Genomic DNA, 14,273 nt, shown 5'->3' on the forward strand with positions numbered 1-14,273 from the left:
TTTAGGCAAAAGAAACTTTAAAAGTGGTAACTTAAAATGAAAAACAAAACAAAATCAGTAAAAACCGAACACCACACCCCAACACCCAACTCTGACAGATAGGGTGGGTCCAGTCACTCTCTATCAGCCATTTCCCTGGGCAAACTCAGGAGCTGCCGGGGCGGATTTCAAAGCGATCGAGAGGAGTCGATGCCATCCGAGACGGCACCGCGGCGGAATTCGTGCTCCCAGGGCCGGCCGCGGCAGGCGCGACGGAGTGGGACGGCAACCTCCCCCCTAGCTGGCCTCGTCCGAGTCGCTGTAGTGGGAGCGAGGCGAGAACTCCCCGTCGCTCCTGTGGGACCGGGGAGACGTTTTGCTCCTCTCTTGCGACGTCGGCCCGGGCTGCGGCATGAGGAGGGCGGGGGAAGGGGCTCGCTGTCCCATCAGGGCGCTCTCCGCAAAGGAGGGGAAGTGCAGCGGGTCGAGCTGCACCGAGTAACCCCCTGCGGGCGGCGGCGGGGGGAAGCGAGTCCTGCCGTGCCCTGAGGGCGAGGCTCTGGGCGGCCCCGTCTGCGGCGCCGGCGGCGCAGGTGGCGGCCCGGTCCCGGCGGCGCAGGGCGCCTCGAAGGGAGCGCCGCGGTGCTCGGCCTTGCCGGGGGCATCGGCGGGTGCGACGGGGCTGTGCAGCAGCTCGGCCAGGGCGCTGATGTAGATCTGCGCCATCTGCAGCGTCTCGTACTTGGATAGCTTCTTGTCGTTGTTGAAGGAGGGGATGACATTGCGCAGCTGGTCGAAGGCGTGGTTCAGCCCGTGCATCCGCCGGCGCTCCCGCGCGTTGGCCGCCAGCCGCCGCTGCTTCTGCACGCCGCTCACCTGCGCCCGCAGGCCGGGCCCGCCGCCGCCCCGCGCCCGCCCGCCGCCCGCCGCTGCCGCTCCCCGCGCCCCACCGGGGCTGCTCCCGCCGCCTCGCGCCGCGCCGCCCTCTGGCGCCGTGGCCGCGTCCTCCTCCTCGCCAGGCAGCAGGTAGCGGGGCGAGGCAGCGGGCAGGCGTGCGGCGCAGCACACGCTCAGCCAGCCCGGGGCGAACCCGCAGCCGTTCGCCTCCGGGCCTAGCGGTGGCTCCGGCTGCCCCGGCTCTCGACCGCCCTCGGCCCATGTGGCCCGCGGCAGGCTCATGGCTCTGGCGCCGCGCGCCCACGACGGGCAAGGCAAGGCAAGGCAAGGCAAGGCAAGGCAAGGCCGGCCTGGCTTGCCCGCACGCCTCGCGCGTGGCGGCCCGACGGGCGTCTCCAGTGTCGGCCGAGCGCCGCGCTCCCCTTTAAGGAGCGGCACGCGCCGGGGTCCCCCCCCGCTCCCCCCTTCCCTCTCTCGCGCCCCACCCCTCCCGCCGCCCGCCCTCCACTCGCGCCGGTCGCGTGTCGGCGCGGCCAATGGCGCGCGCGCGGGGGCCGGCGCGTGCGGAGAGCCAATGGCGCGCGGGGCGCGGCCCGCGCGGCGCGGGGGAGCGGAGGTTGCGGGGGGCGGGGGGAGGCGGGGGCGCGAGCCGGGGCCAGCGGCACGCGCGGTCCCACCCCGCCCCGCCCGGGGAGGCGCGCGCCTGGCGGCCGCTCCGCGCGCAACGGTGCCAGCGGCGGTGGGGAGGGGAGCGCCTTGGAGGCGCGGCGCGACGGGGCGCACCGCTCAGCGCCGCACCGCCCGCTCCGCCGACAGCGGGAATCGTCTCCCGCCGGCACCGGGCCGTCTTCGCCGCGGGAAACGTCCATAGCCTTCCCCGCTGGGCCCACGCCAGGCCGGCCGGACAACCCCCGCCCCGGCTCCAGTAGACGCCCGCCTCGGCGGGCACGGCGCCCGTGCTCCCCGCGCTGGGCGGGAGAGGCCATCGGCCCGTCCAGCACCGGCTTCGGGCGTAGCGGCGCAGCCCAGGGTGGCGGTGAGGAGCGCTGCCTGCCCCGGGAGGCTGCCGTGGCGTGCCCCAGCGAGCGAGAGGGAGACAACGAAGCTCTGCCAGCGTTCAGTCCTTTAGCTCAGCACGTTCGTCCCAGAGACAGGCGGGATGCCCGCGCGGGACCCAGTAGCTGAGGATCGGTGGGTTTGGCAGCCAGGACAGCACAAGTGCGTTGCACCCGGAGCCGCCACGTTTTCGGGAGGATCCTGATCCCCCGCGAGTGACATCTTTTGTTCAGCCAACAATAGCTCCCCAAAGGTGGTGGAGAGAGAGATAACTCCCTGCACGCATCTCAACTTTCCCTCGGAGCAGCCTCCTCTCCTGCCACTTGAAGGGGAGAAGTGGAGGTTTCCTCTTGTGAATAGGCGTGTTGAGAACAAAGTGATGGGCACAGTATGAGGTTGGTATGTTTTTTCAAACGTGAATAACTCGCAAGCCATGGATGGAGCGAAGGAGCACAGCAGCTCAAAGCCGTGTGGCGGTGACATAAAATGAGTGACCTTATTAGTTTATTAGGCTGGCTGAGCGTGCTGGGTGCATGGCAGGCACCGGAGGCCCACCTTTCACAAACAACTGAATGTTTTCGAGCAAACAGGACGTTGTTGGTTTGCTTTCTTTACAGAGAAATCAAGGCACACCTTTGCTGCTCTTTTCTGCTCACAATTATGGTTCAAAGGCAAAGCTGCTGGATTTCCACCCCCTCCCTCCAAGCAATTTCTTATCAAAATGAACACTTTTAGTTGGTAGGAAAGAAGAAAAGGAATAAAAGTTGATGCCTTGTTTCTGTATGTTACCCACGAAGCTGGTAGCACACCTATTGTATCCATGGGCAACTTTTCTAAGCTTTTATGTTACCGCACACATATGGACGCTTTTATAATAACCATAATAATAGCAATAATAAAAAAGTCCTCTCTGCCCCATGCTAAACGGTGCTGTTTGCCAGCACCCAACCCTCCAACTTTTCTCTCAGTCCCCAGGCACATGTTCCCTCACCCAGTTCCTGGTGGCAGCAGCTTGCCTTGCGAGGAGCCTCACTGTCCTCTCCTCCCTGGGGTTAAAGCCACATGTCCCTGTTTTGAGTGCTGGGTGCCGTGGCTCTGAGCTGCTTTATACGAGGTCTGTGGGCCAAAGCTCAGAGCTGAGAGGGAGCTTTGCCAAGCAGGAGTCACTGGCAGGCGTTTCCAGAAGCCTGGTAAGCTCGCCGGCACAGGGAGAGTGATGATGTTGTGGTATTGAAGTCTTAAGCACCCTGCTTCTGGCTGGTGAGCCACAGGGCTGTTGTACCCTGACAGCAGGCCTAATCATCCAGCCCACAGGCCATCCGTTTTCCAAGGTCGCCTGGCCAAGACCCTGGGCACAGAGGGGAGCAGTGTCCCATTAGCATCTCGTGCAGATGTGGGGTGATTGGTACTCAGGAGGGTCCCTGGCCTCTGGGTATCCCATGCTTCTCACAGGGCCAGGGGTCCTGCCATATACCAGGAGCTTTCCCTTAGCAGGACTGCAGAGATTTTATGGAGCACAGGGGAGACCAACCTGACACCCTGACACACTCCTCAGATGGTCAGCCCAGCTGAGAAACACTACCAGCTGCTTATTTTTCAAGCACATGTTTTGTGAGCATGCTCTTTGAAACTAGAGGCATTTGAGACTCACTTGATAGTTTGCTGTTGAAAAGGGACACATAAAAAGCTGGTTTTGCCACCACCACCACCACTCAGAGGGGTAAAAAAAAACCATTGAAACCCATAGCTCTGTGTATGCCCATAGCTGATGTATGCACACATGCACTCAGAGTCAAAGTCAAAGGCAAAGAGTGGTTTATGTCAGCGCTGGGTTTAGCTCTGCTCTCCCAGAATAAGATAAATGTAAGTGATGAAGAACTCCTGGGGCTGGCTGAACTCATTTTGTATTCAACACTGCCCGGCCCTTTTCTCTTCTCTTTCTCCCTCTCTTTGTATGTTCAAGCCTACTTGAGTTTCTTTTTTTCTTTTGTAGAAGTTGGTTCTTTTGAAGCGGTTCGAGGCACGCCCTGCCGCAAAGGGAACTTCACAGGAGTCGGAAACATAGGCACACCGGTCTGAAACACTTACTGTACAATAGCAGGAATGTAGGAAGCCTTGAAAATGAATCTGCTCTCTCTAAGAAAGTGTCAAAGCTTTCAGATGAAAACAAACTGAACTTTTCCCCGTATCTTTATGCAGATTTCCCCCTGCTCCTCCTCCCCCCTCCAGTCTGGTAAAGGGCTGAGGCAGCAGCTCAGGGTCAGGCACGTATTAGTGTAACAGAAAAATGGGGTACAAAATGGGGAGGAGAACAGACTTACAAAAAGCCTCCTCTGTCGTTACAGCCTGAGACATTTTCAAAGCACACGGGTCAGCCTTCAGTTTAATTGTACTTGATAGTCTAATTGCTTTTTCAGTCCCCTCTCAGGATCAGCCGGCCGTTCTGCAGGCATTGCCACTGGTTAGGAAGTGTTTTATTCCTTCTCTTCCCTTGCCCCACTTTCTCCATGCATTCTCCCGTTTCCTCCCTTTCTTTTGAAAAGCAGTGGGGAACCCTCTCCGTGCCTGCCTTGGCTTGTGATCTGGCCTTCAGGCCGTTAAACACACGAGAAGTTAGAGACAAAGTTGTGAGTGTCAGTTACCGAGGTCAGGTAATCCTCACCGAATCACGGGGCTCCAGCAAGAGGAGGGAAAGGACGTTCCTGCCCACCTGTTGACCTACCCCATCTGGAAGCTCCTACAGTAAGCTACAACAAACACATGAAGACAATGCATCAGGTAATTCACTCAAAGACAGCGTTCAGATGTACATTATTCAAAGCAAGTGATCTTAAAGCAGAGGAAGGTCCAGCAGCAAGACTTTCTTAGACTTCTGCAATCAATACTTGATGCTTTACTGTCAAATGTGTTTTACATATTGGAAGTGACGACCTAGGACATCACTGTGGACTCCGACATTTGTGAAACCTGCCCCTTTCCACTTGTGAATAATTAGGACCACATTGCTGCCAAAGCAAGACGTGCCCTCATTTCTGCAGAGCAATTCTCCTGGGCATATCGTTACACTTATCCGGTGTCATTTGCTTTGACTCCTTGAGGGTCTATAAAACTAATCCCTTTTCTTGGTGACAGTTATCCCTGAAAAGATCTAGTGCAGACCTGCACTCAAGGGCCAACCCTGCAGGCACTTTCTGTTGTGTACAGTTTATTCTAGTGCAAGTACTCCCACTGCCTTCAAGAGAAATGCAAAGCATCATGACAACAATACTTGCCTACCTCCTGCGGTCATTGTAAGGCATAATGAATTCAGCTTTGTAATATATTTCAAAATCTTATCTATGGAATTTATACCTGTATGCACTTGGCCCTTTTATTTAAATAGCTATACTGTTACTGAGAATTTAACTTATGCCCATATTTTAAAAAGAAAAAGCTTCATATTCAAGGAAGCATCACTGATAATAATGATTTTTTCTGGTCACTTTGTTTTAAAGACTGTCTCCGCAAGGAGTTTCCACTAACATTGCCAAATGCCTGCAGTCCCACCACTGTCTTGGAAAGTTGATGCACTTTCCAGCTGTGGGATACTTTCAACACAGGCCTCCAGAGAAACAAATCCAAACCATCAAGGACCACCACGCAGGGATTTGCAGTGCTGTTGCCATGGTCTGATAAGTCCTGCCATGGTCCCAGGTGGTCAGAGGACCTGGTTTGGAAAGCAGCAAGCAGATTCCTCCAGTACCAAGTCTGAAAAATCTGACTGCAGAGGTCTGCATTTGCTTGGTGACTGCTTCTGAGAGGAACTGTAGCCTCTCTCTGAGCTGGCAATAGCTCAGACAGGCAGACTTTGGATTAGGATCTGCATTACCAAATACATCCCTGAGATAAACTCTTGGAGGAAGAAGAGTTAATGACTTAAAACTAATTCTGCCCTCCACAGAACTGGAAGCTTTTCCTTGCCAGTGCAATGGAATTGACTAATTAATGCTAGCATCAGACCCAAGAGATCTGTTTGTGTTAGAGGCTTTGTACCTTCCTCATCTTTGAGTTCCGCATGTCCTTAACAGTGATGACATTCCAGATGTAGTTTGCTCACCCTTTGCAGCAGGAACAACTTAGTCACTATTGAAATGAGCAACAACAGAACACTAAACTCTCCCTGCTTAAGATATTACAGGTTAGAAAGTGCTTTAAAAAAAGTGTTTTCTAGCATGCTTCTGTTGGGCCGTTACATTATAGATTTTACTGATATAAATCACTTAACCAGTGGCATCAACACTTTTACAGCATAGGAACAACACTATATATGGTTTAAGATCAGAGAATTAACATCCATCTATCCATCCAGCCACCCACTTATCCATTCATCCATCCACAGAGACAATCTGTTCCCATCAGATCACTGGTCACCTCCACTTGCTCTCACTGTCTCTTGCACAAGAGTAAGTGTAAGGGAGGAGTGTAAGTATTCCAGATTTCTAGGCATATAGAACTGTTGGTACTAGAATGTGTTGGTTTTTGTTTGTTTGGTTTTTTTTTAACTGATCACCACAGCATTCCCTCTCTCACTGTCACTTTAGTCATTGCACAGAGTATAGCTATAAAGGTTTGCTGTGGGAAAAGTTTCTAATCACAGGCTTGGGGTCTAAACTAAAAATGTAGCTTGCAGACTCTCTGCAGCACAGCAGTAACATATTTCATTGGATAAGTGGCAAAAAAACACCAGTTGATGTGTAAGCAGGAGGGAAAAAAAGGAAAAGGAAAAAGACTGACAAATAGTCTGCGTTGCCCCTCAACAACAGTGTGACTAAAGCAGTAACCTGGGAGTGTGGTGCTTCAGTAATACCAGGCCTTCAATATGGTGTTCTCACCTCCATCACCCACAAAGCTCTTGGCAATTAGGCAGACTGAAGGAGATTTCTCAGTAGTTGAAATGCCAGCCTGCAATTTGAACGTCTGCAGGTCTTCTGAGAAGAGGTCTCTAAAATGCAGAGAGTAAATATTTACAGCCACAGAAGCCAAAATAATGCCAAGAACAGCCGTCCTTCTAAAGGAAGAAAAGCAGGTGAATGGACCTAAGCTGGTGCTGATCAACACCTCACATCAGTCCCCCAGAGCAGAGAGTATTTCCCCATGAAAGAAACACTACCTTGCCATCCATGAGAAATCCTCCTATTTAATCCCTGACAGCACAGAGCTCGGGGGCTTCTAGGAACAACCAATTTCCAACACAACACAGCATCAACATAACTTTCAGGAACTACCCCTGTAAAAGGCTGTGAAAACAAACACCTCCAGAGACATCTTCATCTAACCTTGTAAATGAGGATCTCTTAGGAATTTCTAAATACTTGTTACAAAATAGAGCCATAATAATTTTTTTCCTTTTCCTTTTCCCTTTTTTTTTCTTCTTCTTTTTTTTTTTTTTTCCTGGGGTTAAGACACACGTCAGCCCTCCAGCACAGAAAGATTTTAAAGTACTCTTACACAGATCCTGCATATAACAAAAAAGAAACATTTAAGAGGCTTAAACTTTAGCATCTGAAAATGCTGAGCTGTGCAGAAAACTTTCCAGTCTATCAGACAACAGCTTTGGTGGAGTGTTGTTTGCAGCACCTGTGACAAGTGTCCTTATCCATGGTGTTCAGAGGCAGCGATGCTCAGCTGCAGTCCTGTAGCTCTTGGGAAGCTGCTCTCTTGTGGCAGTAGCCTTGCAAAATCCTGCCCTGCAGATCTGATTGTTCTGGAGCATAAGGGAGACTTGCTATAGTTTGTAAGCCTTTCTATTTTCCAGGCAAGCAGGATGCTTTCAACTCCATAAGAAGTTTTAGGAATTTGCACAGGGTGATGCTTAATGTTCGTCTGCGGTGTGCAAGAGCTATGTTGAGGCAGAAACCGAGGCTAGACACAGCCGATGGCCTGCTGAGGCCAAGCACTCGAGGGTTTCCGTCAGGACCCCCCTGTTTTCGCTAGCCTGGATGCACAGCTCTCACAGTCCATCTGACATCCCCTATGAGGGTCACACAAGCGTTCAGTGTCAGCTTCGGAGAGAGGGATAGCAGGAGTAACCGTCATCCCACCCTGCCTCGCTTTTGAGCACAAACCTTCACGTTTTGCTTCAGCGTGGCTGCTGCATCCGTGAAAATCAAACAGAAATTATTTTTTGCTACAGGCCTGCGTGTCTCCTGTGAGCAAAGTCTTGAGGGAAGGCAACACATAAGCAACGTCCAGCATGAGCAGCTTTGGTATACAAAAGCCTGGTGCCTCCGCGGCTCCCTCTGTGCCCTGCAATATTTCTCCCCTACCTCTGCCAGGGAGACGGGTGTCCCCGGCTGGGGGCACCTGCTTTGGAGGGACAGCTGCTTGGTGGACACCATGCGCCAGTCGGTTTTGGAGGGGCCGGGACACGCATCCGAAGATGCTCCCGTGCCTCTCTCCCCTCACCCACGTGAGATGGCGGCGAAGCCCACCGACCCGCCCCCGCCCTTTCCCCCGAGCCCCTCGGGTGGGGTGTGCGCCCCGGGGCTGCCCCTCTGCCAGCAACAGGTTGAATATTGTAGGTATGGGCGATTAAAGTGTCGCCGGCACAATGGCGGTCTGTGTCCCATTCGCCACGCCCGGGCTCCTCTTTGGAAAGCGCACACAAGAGGTGACACGGCGCTGGCCCCCGCCATTATCCCGGCGGCATAGCGGCACGGCCCGCCCCGTCTCCCGGGAAATGCGGCTGCCCCGGCCGCCGCGGGACCGCCGCGGGTCCACCGAGGCCGCGCGCGCCGCAACCACTGCCCTCCGCCAGCGGCCGCCCCCCAGCGGCCGCCTCCGCCTCTCCCAGCGGCTCCCCCTGCGGGGAAGGGACACGGCGAGCGCCAGGCGGGGGGCCGCGGCGCTCCCGAAACACTTGGCGGGGACAAGGAGCGGCCCCCGCCCCCGGCCGCGTCCGCCGCCGAGGCCGCGGGAACCCGAGCGGAGCCCGAGCGCCGCCGCCGGTGCCGCAGCGCCACCATCCGGCCGGCGGCGGGCGCGGCGAGCGGGCTGACGGGCTCAGTTGCCAGGATTCCCTCGGGGCCGCTTTCCCCCGCGCCCGCCGGAGAGTGAAGCGCCTGGTCCGTAGCCGCTGTTGCTGGAGGGGCTACAGCCTCCCCAGTGAGCGAGTAACTCCAAAGGCGCGGGTTTGCTCCTGTGCAACGCCCGAGGCTCCCTAAATACAGACCGCTCACGGGCTGTCTGCATCCCCAGGGCCCGCAGCCCTCCACGGGTCTCTCCCCCGGCTGCCGCTCCGCAGGGAGCTCAGCTGCCCCGCGCAAAGCCGCAGCAGCGGCCAGGAGCCGGGTGAAGGCGGCGGCGGGTTCACGCGAGGGTTATCCGAAGCAGGAGATGCGTGCGAGATAGGGAGCTGTAAGTTCAAGCCAGGCAACGAGACAAGGACAGATTTATCCCCTTCCGTCGGTTTGTCATTAACAGAAGTGCCGAACAAAGCTATGTCACTTTTGTTTGAGAATTAACAAGATTTAAAGCCACAACTCTCCATAAGAGAAAGATCTGTCCAGGTGTTGTACCGAGGAAACAGTCTGTTGGGCTCAAAGGCTTCCAACTCCAGCAGCAGAGCAACCAGTGCTAACAGCGGAGTCATTCTCCATCTTTCCGCCTTTTTTTTGGCCATGCTTTTGCAAGTGATCTCCATTCCATCAGGAAATGAAACGTAGGACTGTGAACGGAGATATATCTGCAAAAGCACCGCTCCTGCTGGCTCCTTATGTGGCTTCAGCCTACAAAATAGAGTCATGTCTGTACTCCAGGTTAACTTCTGTTTGGAGCTCAGCAGATCACTCTATGATTTGGACAATAGCCTGCTGGCTGAAAGTTTTAGAAGGAAAGATGCTCATTTGTGTCAATATTTATGGAATAAGTGTTCAGAAATAGTTATGGAAATAAGATTTCCCTTTTTGAACAACCCATATAGCAGGCCTAATATACATATGAATGGGCCTACATCTGTCAGATGATGCAGTGAGCCTTTAAGACTTGAAGATCACAGTGATATTCTTTGAAGACAATAAATTTGTCTTTCAAAAGTCAGATTTCAAGGTGTATCAGTACTACTACTACTATCTATCTTTCATCATGATATAGGAAAAACAAAGCTTCCGGTGCCTCCTATCAGCTGTAGCTCCTGTACTGTATTGTACAGATAGTATAAAAGGATTTTGGTTTTTATTCATACAAATTGTTTTAAGGAATTCTGTTTTGTCAGTGGAGCAGAGGCGGGGAGGGGAGGGAGAAAAATTCACCCGCAGTCTCCTTCACCTGCAGAGGTGTAAAACCTATCCAAGCAAGGCCAGATATTATTCAGAAAAGGTCTGTAAAAGTTAGAGCAAGGCAAACCATTCCATTGTTGCCTGAGCACTACTTCATAAAGCAACATGCTTTTCTGTTACACTACATCAATTTCTTGCTGTGTTGGCTGTCATGCCACAGAGGCTATTCCTTAAAAACGTGTCAGATAGAAGGAGTAGCAAGTAACCACATTATTAGCTTTGTTCACAGTATTTGCTTTCTTTCCCCCGTTCCCGCGTGTGTAAGCAAAAGAATTAATTAGTAACAACATGGGTCAGCTGTGATTACTCTTACTGTGGTCCACAGTGAATATTCATACACAGGGAATATTCAAAACCAAACAAGACCTCCCCACTGTGTGTGTGAAGAAGCATGTCCCTGGCCAGTGGGGGAGAGGGGCGAGCTTACCCGCTGTGGCAGGGCTACAATGCACTCGTAGAGCTGCCCACTCTCCCTTTTTGTTTCCTGGCACTCCACAGGGACACGACCTAGCTTGGCAGAGTGAGGCAAATAGAACACAAACAACCCGTGAGAAGGGTTTTTCTTCCAACTGTGCTTTTTAACTTCTAGCAATTGTTTAAAATTTGCCACCTTCACACCAGGCTCCCAGGCAAAATGCTTGCCACAGCATCATTTGCCTGCCTCTGGCTGCACCCCATGGGAAAGGAAGGTCCCTCCCTCTGCAGCAGAGTAAGGGAAGTAAACAGGACCTCTGAGCCTTCCTTGGAGTGGCAACAAAAGTTAGCTTCAGGTGGGGCAATTTTCTGTATGGAATGATGTTTTCATTCATGAGGCTGGTTCGTGTGAATGTTTGCAGTTGGAGTGTAGTGGGTTTGTGTGGCCAGATTTTGGTAGTGGGTTACATGGGTGGCTTCTGTAAAAAACAAAGCTGCTATAAGCTTCCCTTGTAGTGGATAGGGCCAATGCCAATTCTAAGATGAATCCATCCCTGACCAAGGCCCAGACAATTAGCGATGGAGGTAACACATCAGTGATTAACATGTTTGAGAAGAGGAAGAAGCTACTGCGCAGATACTGACTTCCAGCTCAAGAAGGGAGTAAGAACGTGAGAACATCTCTGCAGACACCAAGGTCAGTGGAGTGGGAAGCATCCAGGCATCAGAGGAGAGATTCCTCTGTGACCTGTGGTGCAGCCCATAGAGGTCTGTGGGAGAGCAGAGGTACACCTGCAGCCTGTGGAAGATCCCATGCCAGAGCAGGTGGATACCTGAGGGAGGCTGTGACCCCATGGGAAGCCCACCCTGGAGTGAGTTCCTGGCAAGATCTGGGAACCTGTGGAGAGAAAAGCCTACAGAGAACCAGGTTTGCTGATGGGACTTGTGACCCCATGGGGGGGACCCATGCTGGAGCTGTCTGTTCCTGAAGGACTGTTTCCCCTGTGGGTGAGATCCACACTGGGGCAGTTTGTGAAGAACTGCAGTCTGTGGGAAGGACTCACATTGGAGAAGTTTGTGGAGGAATGTCTTTCATAGGAAAGACCTCACACTGTAGCAGTGGGAAGTGTGAGGAAGCCTCCTCCTGAGAGGAAGCAGCGACAAAGTCCATCTGCGATGAACTGACTGTGACCCCTATTCTCTCTTCCCCTATGCTGCTGGGGGAGGAGGAGGTAGAAACTTGTGAGGAAGGGAGGGGAGAGGGGAGGTGGGAGATGTTTTAAGATTCGTGTTCTCATTTCTCTGGTCTGTTCTGATTGTTCATTAATAAATCAAACCGTTTCTCCCCAAGCTGAGTCTGTTTTGCCCATGATGCTAATTGTTGTGTGATCTCCCTGTCCTTATCTCTCTATTTAGGCACTCCGCAGTAGTCTCATCCCATGTTGTGTTGAGGCATTAGCCGTGTGGAACAAGGAATGAGACACAAATATTTTTTTCTTTTCAAAGGGGGACAAAATTTTCCTGCTTGAAAGAAAGGTTGCCTTAACTAGTGCTGGCCTATGAACAGGAGTGCCATTGCCTCTTCCCACTTTCATTCCACCCCAGTGGTGCAACCCTCTCCTTGCCTCCCTGCTTGCCTCCCTCTCACCCTCAGCTAAAAGTCCTTCTCTGAGCATTCAGAAGGATTTTTTTTTTTTCCCTTACAGCAATGAACTGGTTCTGAGATGCATAATTCTTCTTCTGCCTGAAATTTCCCGTGTGACCTGGAGCATAGTACTTAATGACTTGACAGTTCAGTTTTCTGGCTGTAATATATTTTTTTTTGCGTGTACTACAAACTCTTTTTCTGTGACATTCCTCTTCTGATGAATGTTATAGAAATAGAGTTTGTAATACACGCAAAGTGTCACATCTCTCTGATGAATGGGATGGTGTGGGGGCAGATTTTGTAAGTCTTGACAGGTAGTAAAATTAATTTTTTATAACTATACCTTTCGAAAGGTAATTTTTTTTTTTTTCCACAAAATTAATGGCTCCTGTAATCTTTGGACATTGGTGCAGGTTTTTGCTTAAAAATTTTCTAGGCTGTGAATCATTTTTTCTGCACCGACCTTCCTTTGGAGGGTTCTATTTCTGACCTCAGCAATAACACCTTGGGTGAGACACGACAAGCAGACAGTTTTGTGGTGATGCATTTGCAGAGCTGCCTACTGGTCTTCATGTGATGCGTAAGTGTGTGTTTACCACAAACTTTGTGACTCATGCTTGGGAGAAGATGCTTGATTTTGGCATTTATTTCAAAACAGCACCTCAGAGTGAAGAAGAAGCATCAATATTGGGACTGAGAGAAAGACGGTTAAAGCAGGGCTGTGTTGGTGTGATGACTTTGCTGTTTTGGAGACTGTTTTCTCACTAGTTACACCCACAAGTGTGCACATGGGAAGCTGGTTTACTTTTCTTGTCATCAACTTTGTGTAGATTTGAGAAACTAAACTTCTTTGGGATATTAACCTCCAGTGCACCATATTGACCCAGCTACAGTGAGTGTTCACAGAAAGGCAGCTACATGTTCTTGTCACTTTGTAGCATCCTACATGAGTAGAAAAGAGAGAAAAAGATACTCCTAAAAAATCTGATCTATTTAGGGAAACAATATTAACACTTCGTTTTGTGAAGATGGGAGGGAAATCCAGGAGTCTTTAGCTCTGGCCATGCTGTGGCTGAGTAAGGGACAGCTATAATAATTCCCTTGATTGGTGAAGTGGGATTATTTTTTATCTCCAGGTATCTCCTGTCAGTCAATAGGAAAATGCTACTAAGTGATTCCTTGAAATCAGATAAATGCATTTTCCTCCACTGCTTACTTTTTGTTTGTAGCTGATATGTCACAATGGTTGCATGACTGTAATCACCATGCAAACAACTTGTCTTTATATACACCTGGCTTGTATTTCCAGAGGAGGTACTGCAGCACATGCACTTGACAGTCTTTAACACTGTCACAGGATTTTTTTTTTAAGAAAGGCAGAAGAGTCACATAGGGTTTGCCTTAATGTAGCCTGTTATATAGAGTACACATGTAGTATCTGTGAAACTACTTTGCTGAGGAGAGGCCTGTCTGTGAGTGTGACAAGGACAATGCTAAAAAAGTGAATGACTCATAATTCCAGCAGGACAGCACTTTCCAAAAAGGTCGTGATTACTTTACAGGTCAAGAACAGCCTAAAATTAGGATCCTGATCAGGCAAGCCTCTCTGTGGCTAAGGGAGCCCCTACTAGACAGACTGTAATGTGCATAAGGGCTTGTAGGGCCAGTGCCTGAATTTGCCACAGCTCTGCCTCAGAGAAAATAAGCAGAGATTGTCCCTTGGCTGATTTTTATGAAAAAATAAAAGTAGCCTGATAATTATGCTGGGCATTTGCTGCCCACTGATATATGAGCCTATTTGCATTAGTGCATAGGCACCTTTAAATTTTAACCTCATTTTCAAGAATCTAACCTCTGTTAGATTTTTATGTTATCTGGGTGAAGATTCCTTTTTAATGTAGCACTGAATTGAAGACACTTTCCAACTTATTTTTGAAAGTACAAAATGAAATCCCCTGAATGCC

The 14,273-nt window shown here is 51.3% G+C and overlaps 1 protein-coding gene across 1 annotated transcript; it reads right to left on the minus strand.

The window, feature by feature from the left end:
• Positions 1-276: 276 nt before the first annotated feature.
• Positions 277-1,158, minus strand: ATOH1 (atonal bHLH transcription factor 1). Its single transcript, XM_061994123.1, has one exon. The coding sequence runs from the start codon at positions 1,156-1,158 to the stop codon at positions 277-279; it is 882 nt and encodes a 293-aa protein (XP_061850107.1).
• Positions 1,159-14,273: the final 13,115 nt, after the last annotated feature.

Source organism: Colius striatus, chromosome 3 (genome assembly GCF_028858725.1).
Source record: "Colius striatus isolate bColStr4 chromosome 3, bColStr4.1.hap1, whole genome shotgun sequence".
Lineage (NCBI taxonomy): Eukaryota > Metazoa > Chordata > Aves > Coliiformes > Coliidae > Colius > Colius striatus.